The sequence below is a fragment of the Struthio camelus genome, chromosome 15, assembly GCF_040807025.1.
Source record: "Struthio camelus isolate bStrCam1 chromosome 15, bStrCam1.hap1, whole genome shotgun sequence".
Classification (NCBI taxonomy): Eukaryota; Metazoa; Chordata; class Aves; order Struthioniformes; family Struthionidae; genus Struthio; species Struthio camelus.
The window spans coordinates 6,838,488-6,847,101 of NC_090956.1; the positions used below are offsets into that span (position 1 = coordinate 6,838,488).

Consider the following 8,614-nt stretch of genomic DNA (forward strand, 5'->3'; position numbering starts at 1 on the left):
CGTCGCCTCTGCTCTGCGGTAGATCTGCCCCAGCAAATAGGCAGATGAGCCTGGCCGTTTGTACACCCAGACGTCTGCCTTTTAGTCATCGTTATCCTTCTGTGGGAAGGATTAATTTGCAATTACAGGAAACCAAAAAAAGCTTCTGCCACCCAGGCAGGCGGCAGAGCGCTAACCCAGGGTCGCGGGGCCCAGGGCGGCCGTGGCAGGCGGCGCCGTGGCTGGCTGCGCCGTGGCCTTCCAGCAGCGTTTGCTTTCCGGGTGCGGGTGCCAAGCGCGGCCGACTGGAAAGGTAGGTTTGGTCGCTTTTCCGTCGGAGGCGAAGCCCGAGCAGCCCTCGCGGCCGCCACGGAGCCTGGAGGGCACACGGGCCGAGGCCCCGGGGGCGCAGCGAGGGTGAGCGGGGACATGGGGACAGCCCGCGGGGAGGCAAGGTGGCCGGAGGTGGAGTCTCTGCGGGCACGGGGATGGGCAGGCAGGTGCGCAGTGGGGCCGGGGCCTGGGAGCTGAGAGCACGGATTGCCCCTGCCCCAGCGATCAGCCCCACACACCTGGCCCAAACCCCACGGCAGGCTTAAGGAGGACTTAGGGTGGCTCTGCCTTTTTTTTTTTCTTTTTTTATTTTTTTCCCCCATATAGGCACGTGCAGGGGTTGGTGTAGGGAGGCTGCTGCAGGTGAGTGCTGCGTGCCTGGGCTTTATCTGGTGGCAATCAATCAGGAGCAGAGTTATTCCTCCTGCGCAGGCAGCGCTGTTCCCTAGTGGGGGGGAGCCTGGTCGCGCTGTCCCTGCCCAGGGAGGCAGCGAGCTCTCCCCTTCGCCCGCTGCGAGCCTGGGTGCAGCAGCACCCTGCCCAGCTGCGTCGCCCACCTCGCAGCCAGCGCGGGCCAGAGCGCTCGGGGCAGAGCATCACGCCTGGGAGGCGCTGGTGGGTGGCTGCAGGCGCTCGCGATTCCTGTCGGACTGTTTCCAGCCCTAGCTCTGCCGTGCCGAGGTAGGGGAAGTGTCTCCGGGTGCTTTGCAAAGAGCCCTGGGGGAAGGCTGCGCGGGGAGGGGACAGGATGGGACCCAGGAGTCCAGACAGGCACCTCTGTGCCCTGGCAGCCTGCCCGTCAAGGGGAATCCCTGAAAGGAAGTGAAAAAACCTGTTTGCAGGTGGCCTTCCTAAGCAAAGGTGTCACTGTTGCGGTTTTGCCCGTTTGGGGCTCACTTAGCATCTCCAGTATCGCAGAGACGGTACCAGGTAGGCTGTGCAGGGCAGGCTGCAGCAAGGCGTCTGCAAGCGTCCAAGCTGTGGCACTAGTGCAGTCCTGCTGGGGACCTGAGTTTTGTAGTTAATATTATTCTCTTCCGCTTCGGCTGCTTTTGTTTGGGAAGCAAATGGGCCTTCAGCTGCGTTGCATTGCCCAGTTACCTCGCACAGCCGGGATCTAATTACCTCGGGAGCCCTGTCTCCGAGTGGCACCGAGCCTTTTGTTTTTAATGACTTGCTCCAGGCGTGTTAAGAGCCTTACGGTGACAGAAAGGCTGCCAGGACCGGCGGCGGCTGCCACCGGCCGCGTTGTTCCCCGATAGCTGCAGCCTGGCTGTAAAAGCTGACGCGGAGTCAGGACGTCTCGGGCTGCGCACGCACGGCTCCCGGGACGCAAACAGAATAAAAGGGTCTAGCGGTTAACGTGGCTCTTAACACGGAGCTTGTCCTTCCCTATCGCCAAACTGTGGCCGTGTCTCTGTATTTTAAGTGCTTTTCCTCTCTCCGGGGCAAAGGGCTGGCGAAATCCGCTGGGGCAGCCCCGAGCCGAGCAAGGGCGAGCGAGCTGCCGGAAACGGGGGCGAAGCAGGGCTCTCGCCTCATCCTCGCGCCACGCGCTATCTCGGCCTCCGGTTAATGTTTACACGGCAGGTCCAACGCCGTACCGATCTGTCCAAAGACCAGCGCCCTCCCGCGAAACCCGCTTCCGCCTGGCTGGGGAAAGACCCTGAAACCCAACAGGCGTTAGCGTGCACGGAGCAACAACCTGGCCGCCCGCTGCCTCCGTAACTCTACCGCCGCGGCTCTTCCTTCGCAGGTGCGCCGGGGCGAGCGCTGGGACCTCGCCAGCGCCCGGCCGCCCCGGCATCTCCCCTTACAGGTGGCTCGTGGCCTCGCGGGCGGCTCAGGGGAGGTGTTTTCAGGCGCCGGTGCGTGCGGCTGTGGGTTTGACAACGGCTCGGTTTGCCCTCTCGCAAGGTAGGGGCCAGGGCGAGGGCGGGAGAGGAGGCCGGCCGAGGAGCTCCTGCTTTGGTTTGCTTTCTGTGTTTAATTGCATCGAGGTCATTCCCTACTGCTGTTATCTGTGGCAGATATTTTTCTGCCTCTCACCAGGCCAAGCTTACGGTTTTTCCTCCAGGCGATAGTTACCCAGCAGCTAAAATCTTTGTGTATTAACAATGCACTGAGAAGTGTCTGTTTTGTTAGAAATGGTTGCAGGGTTTTGTTTTGTTTTGTTTTGTTTTTTAAACAATATTGTTATACTCTAGAAGAAGCAGCTTTCCATAGATTAGCTGAAAAGAGAGGCCAAACCCGGCAGTTTATGCATCTCTCGGCCTTGAGATACAAACCTGCCCTATAAATGAGAGCATATTATCAGGTTGGTCCTGTTGGTCCCTGCTGCCCGTAGATGCAGGGTACGTGGTGGCTGGTGCGTCCCAGCCACCCTCTGCTCTGGGCGTTGGGGCGAGCCGCTTCGAGGCGGGTGAGCGTCCCAGAAGCAGCAACGCATGCTCAAGAGCAGCCCATGAGCCCGTGAGAGCCTTGTCCGGGGGGCTGCTAAAACCCGAAAGGACCGCAGGACACAATGGGTGAGTGAGCTGGAGAGATGCCCAAGCACCTCGGCGTCCCCAAGGAGGCAGCAGGACTCCGGTGCGGGGGTGGCAGGTGCTGCCTGGGTCTTGGCTGCTGGCCTCCTTCCTCCCCTGGCCAAACAGCAAGAGCAGAGCGGTCTCGGATGGCGGGACGCCCGCTTCCCCTTGCTCCTCCAGAGGAGCTGCTGGCTGCCTCTGCCCTTCAGGGTCTCTGGGCTGAGTTGCTGGGGCTGTTGGCGGACTCCAAGTCCCCCATCGTCCCAAAATGGCCAAGGTTTTCCTGCTGGCTGGAAGCTCTGGGTGATATCATGCCTTGGGCTTCCCAAGCAGCCCGTGTTTACCCCTAGCAGGGGACTGACCGTTAGGAAAGGAGACAAAATTTGAGGGGGACCACAAGGGTCTTGGTGTTTCCTGGACTCCCCAGGAGACGGCGATGTGTTTACACACTATCTGCAGTGTCCCTACAGGGACAACAGGGCCTTGATGGCTCATTGATAAGGGGCTCACTTCAATCATGAGTGAGGGGTGATTTTTATCCCTTAAATCTCTGATTCTTGATGGAAAAGGGTCCTTGAGCCACAAGTATGAATTCAGAGGAGCTCGAGCACAGGCAGATCTTTCCCTGCGTCAAGCAAAATGAGAAAGGCTAGGAAGAAACGTGTGTTTTGGGGGATGCAAGGACCACATGCAACTCCTCGGAGTAACAAAGATCTATTCTCAAAGGATGGTTGAATTTTCCAGTTGGGAGAAGCAGACCCTGCTATGGTGGTTTGCAAGAGGCTCTGATGGTGCCCTGATGGCACCCTCAAAATAGCCTGAGGAGGCGAAAAAGTCATGGTAGGTATGTCCATGCTACGGCAGTCACAGCCTTCACCCTTGCTCTCCCCTTCCCGCAGATGAGTAACGCCACGCGTGCCCTGCCCTCTCCCATGGCACCTGGCATGGATCCTGGGATGGCCGCGGCACCCGGCCCCCCAGCCCTGACCGTCTTGGACAACTCCCTGCTTGTGGCCTCCCACAACAACTCCCAGGACAGCGGGCAGCTCTTCCTGACCACGGCAGCGGCACAGGTTGTCTCCGGCCTCTTCGTGTGGTCGGCGCTGATCATCACCTTCCACCAGGTAAGGGCGGCCCCATGGGTCTCAAGCCCTCAGCACTTGGGTTAATGCTAAGGTAAAACCTATTGATTGCCTATGGGCTCGTGGCAAGTCATTCTTGTCCCTCCCTCAGCCCTGGATAAATATTGCATCATGCTGGCGCTGGTGGTCTAGTGTTGCTAGCTGCAGTCGAGGCAATCCTGGGCTGGGTTGCTCCTCGGAGAGGATGTCTCCACTGTCAGGAGCCAGGTGTTTGCAGCTCAGGAGGGTAAACTTTGCCCAGCTGTGCTGCTGCAGGAGCTTCCTCGAGCCGGAAGAGAGCTGGGACCTCAGTGCTGCCCAGAGGCAAGCGCCAAATCTGAAGCTCAGCTGCTTTTCTCCCCTCTCCTCCCTTGCCTGCCGCACAACGACGTGCCGGCGCTGTCCCTCCGGACATCCTCCCTGGGTTGTCCTGAAATGCTGTGCCAGAAGGCATGTTTTCGGTGTTGCTGTGGATCTGCACCACTGAACCCAGCGGGACTGTGCCGGAGCAACGCAGTCACCTCCGAGAGCCAAACAGCCTGGACCTCCGCAGCGGCCGGTCCCTGGAATGGGGCTGCCCTGAAGGTGGCACCGAGGGCAGCATAGGCTGGTCCTGGTGGCTATGAGATGCTTCCCTCCCTGCAAGTGTACAGCCCTGCTCCCTCCTGGCCTATTGGGCAGTGCTGCAGGGCAGAGATCGCCCCAGGTATTGGGATGGAGATGGGATTGAGTGTGTCTTCCCTGAGACAGGTCTGAGGTGGAAGCCAGCCGGAGGAAGGCAGCGTAGGAGGAGCCTCCTGCAGCCCCTGGGTGAGGGCAGGGCTTCCCTCCTCTCTGATCTGCATGTTGGATGTGCTCTCCCTCTTTGCAGATCTACATGCACCTGAGGAATTACACCATCCCCAAGGAGCAGCGATACATCATCCGCATCCTCTTCATCGTGCCCGTCTATGCCTTTGACTCCTGGCTCAGCCTCCTCCTCCTCGGGAGCCACCAGTATTACGTGTACTTCGACTCAGTGCGTGACTGCTATGAAGGTGAGCACGGGGGTAGACAACTATGGCAGGGTTGCTAACAACGAAATGGGACTCATCTCCTTAACACACTGCTTGTGTCTCTGGAGCATCCTGGATTGCACAAAGTGGTAAATCTTCTCTACCCCTCTCACTTCTTCCGATGTGGAGGCTTTACCCTTCCATGCCCCTCAGCGGCATGTCTGACTGCATGGGTGAGGTGAGCTGCAAAAACTTCGCCTCTAACTTCTGTTCTCACAGTCCTGCCCAAATTTTTACCATATAAAACTGAGTCTTCAGTGGGATTTGGGGCAGGGAGGGAGGGTGCTCATGGATAGACACAAGCTGGTGCCTTTCAGTTGCTGGCTCACAGGCTCAAAGGGAGCCCAATATCTATCTGTTCATGCTGTACAGGGAAAGGGTTTTCCAGCTCCCTTTGAGGTAGAAAAACCTGAAAAGGAAGGTAAAGTTGTCTGGAGATGCATAGCTTTACCTAAGAAATTGAGGAAGCTAGGATGTTTTGAGGGAAGACTGTAAGAGTCGAGACTGATCTTCGACCTTGTTGCCCTCCTACCAGGAAATGGAGGATTGTGGACACATGTATTGCGTTGGGTTTGGAGCAAGGGAGCTTGAAAAGTGAATGACGGGGACTAAGAAAACTCTGAGGTCACTGAGCAGGAGGAGAAGTGAACTAACTGCAGATGAGCTGCGGAGAGCATCCCAGAGCCAGTTTCTTGCTTTCCAAGACCACACAATGTGCTCTTTGCTGAGCACACGAGCTGCCCTTTCGCATTTCTGAGGTCCTTCCACAAAGGCTGTCTCCAGCCAGTGCATTTCTGCCTCGCCTTGTGTGGCTGTGCATGAGGGCCGGCACTGCTGGGACATCCGGCTGCATGCACATGCACTGCACAGAGGGTCTGTGTGTGCAGAGCAATTCTGTTGTGTCCGCAGCACAACGCGCTTACTCTGAGCACATACTGCTGTGCGTCTGACTCTGCTTGGAAGCACCTGCCTTGCTGAGCGGGTGCTGTGGATTTGACCTGCTGCTCCTCTCACTGGGCTCCCATGCACGTGGAAACCCTGACCAATGTCCCAAATCCTCAGGCTCTGCCTGGATGCTGTGCTGGGGCAGATGAGAAAACATCTGAGCAGAAAGGGATGTGCAATGTAACGTAACAGCCCCCTGGTTCTCCGTCAGCCCTGCTGATCCCGTCTGTCCTTGCCTTGCCAGCTTTTGTGATTTATAGTTTCCTGAGCCTGTGCTTCGAGTACCTCGGCGGGGAGAGCACCATCATGACAGAGATCCGAGGGAAGCCCATTGCGTAAGTCGTGGCATGCCACGAGTCCCTTAGCCCTCCACTCACTGTCCCCACTGATCAGCCCCAATGGCTGCTCCTTGGGTTTTGCTTCCAGGTCCAGCTGTTTTTACGGAACGTGCTGTCTGCAGGGCATGTCCTACTCTATTGGGTTCCTGCGCTTCTGCAAGCAGGTGGGTACCTGGCAGGGAGCCCTCTGGCCTCTGGTACTCTGGGTGGCTACCTCCATGCAGATCCCTTCCCCGCAGCCTTACCAGGGGGGCTCTGCTGCCCTGTTCTTTGGAGTTTTTCATTTTTTCCTCTGAGGGAGGCAGCTCACCCAGCTCTGCAGGCGCCTGGCCAGCAGCAGGGTACTGCACTCCTTGTCCCTGCCTCTGACTCACTGCTGAGTCAGGGTCTCCTCCCACTGCAGAACTGAGATTTTATCTCTGTCCAGGCCTAGGTTAGCCCAGATGGCTTTCTAGCTCTCCAGGGCTCTGCTGCAAGCCGAATCCTGGCACTGGTTTATCCTCAGGCCACCAAGTCTCACTCCTGGGAGTGGATATGCTGTCTTTTGTGGCAGCTTCGGGGACAGAGTCCTGCTTCTTTGCTGCAGAGCTGCAGACCAAAGCTGGTTCATATTTCACGCTCTAGTGTTGGTCACTCCCGCCTCCTCAGGCCCACACAGTGGAGAACTCACCTTCTCTGTGTCGCTCTGTCCCAGGAGCAGAGAGGTTGGCTGATGGGTAGCAAGTTCTGCCCCCGGCCAGGAGCATGTCAGGATGTCCTCCCACCCGGGGTTGCATGGTGTCTCTCTCCCCTGTGCAGGCCACACTTCAGTTCTGCATCGTGAAACCCCTCATGGCCATCATCACCATCATCCTGCAGGCGTTCGGGAAGTACCACGATGGGGACTTCAAGTGAGGAGGCTGGGCCTGGGGGGTCAGGGAGGAGGACGCTCACCTATCTCGGGTGAAGGGGAAGGTCCTTGCTGCATCCCTGGAGACAGGCACCTTTCTGTGAGCACTTCCCCAGGGAGCTGCTCCACCGCTTGGTGGGAGCCTAAGCAGCCCAAAGCACAGGAGAACACTTCCCATCCCTGAATGCGCTGGGGACCCAACTCCCGCGGGCTGTAATAAAGAAGGCCCCGCTAACAGAGAAAAGGCCAACTGGGGCTCACTGCTCCCCATGTTTCCTTCTGCCTCTCTTTCCCCGGCTAGATTGTGCCTTCCCTCCAATCCCTGTGATGAAGCCATGCACTTCCCAGAAAATCCTCATCCCTGACATGGCATCTGACCTCCTGCCTGCTGTGAGAGCCCTGAAAACCACCAGGGCAGCCCAGCCTTAGCCCAGCCCAGCTTCCATGCAGCTGTCAACCCCAAGGAGATGCCACAGCCAAGCATGACCACTGTGTCTGCGCCTCTTGCCAGAGCTATGGCTTCTCCTGCCACTTCCCCCCTCTTCCCTCTTCACCTCCCGGCGACTCTGCTGCCAGTCGTGCTCACTCTCTGCAGCCCAGGGCAGCAGCACTCTCTCTTCACAGTGTTCACAGTGGCTACCTCTACATCACCATCATCTACAACTTCTCCGTTAGCCTTGCGCTTTATGCCCTCTTTCTCTTCTACTTTGCCACTATGGATCTCCTGCGCCCGTTTGAGCCAGTCCTCAAGTTTATCACCATCAAGGCGGTCATTTTCCTCTCCTTCTGGCAAGGTGGGTCCCTGCCACGGGTGTTCAGCACTTGTCTCGTAGCACCACACTGGCTGGGATGCAGCCTGTGACTGGGGGTGCACAACCAGAGCTGATCTCTCTCCTTGCACCTCACAGGGACACTACTGGCAATCCTGGAGAAATGTGGGGTGATCCCTGAAGTTCAAATTATTGATGGGAAGGAGGTGGGAGCTGGGACAGTGTCTGCTGGCTACCAGAACTTCATCATCTGCATTGAGATGCTCTTTGCCTCCATTGCTCTGCGCTATGCATTTACTTGCCAGGTGTACAGAGAGAAGAAAGAAAATTCAGCAGGTAACTCCTCTTCTTTTCCTTCCTTCACTGGTGAATAAGGAAGGAGGAGAACCCCCTTACAGTATGGTGAAAACCACTACAGGAATTTTCTTCTCTTGTATTCCATGAAATTCCTCTCCTCCCTTCTTCGTGATATCCGTGAGCCACAGTGAATGGTTGGAAAAAGAGACCAGAATAAGGGAATTTTGGTATTATGGCTGGAGAGGAACCATCCTCTTAAAAGCAACTCGGAAACATGGAGCTGGGGTTTCCTTCCTGCTCCTCAGTGCTTGCCACCTCTGACCCATAGGGAGACATGGCCTTGATCTCCAGTTTCTAAG

At 57.4% G+C, this 8,614-nt stretch overlaps 1 protein-coding gene across 6 annotated transcripts in view; it reads left to right on the top strand.

Annotated features, from left to right (window-relative positions):
* The window catches only part of TMEM184A (transmembrane protein 184A), a 16,662-nt gene continuing 8,048 nt past the window's right edge, over positions 1-8,614 (top strand). The window contains exons 1-8 of one of the 6 annotated variants that reach the window (XM_068908015.1): positions 1-292; positions 3,740-3,964; positions 4,833-4,998; positions 6,206-6,296; positions 6,388-6,463; positions 7,098-7,189; positions 7,813-7,982; positions 8,097-8,294. In XM_068908015.1, coding sequence (XP_068764116.1) covers positions 3,740-3,964; positions 4,833-4,998; positions 6,206-6,296; positions 6,388-6,463; positions 7,098-7,189; positions 7,813-7,982; positions 8,097-8,294 — 1,018 coding nt within the window. In that variant the 5' untranslated portion in view covers positions 1-292. The other 5 variants (XM_068908011.1, XM_068908012.1, XM_009690082.2 and 2 more) reach the window with 5 other exon arrangements.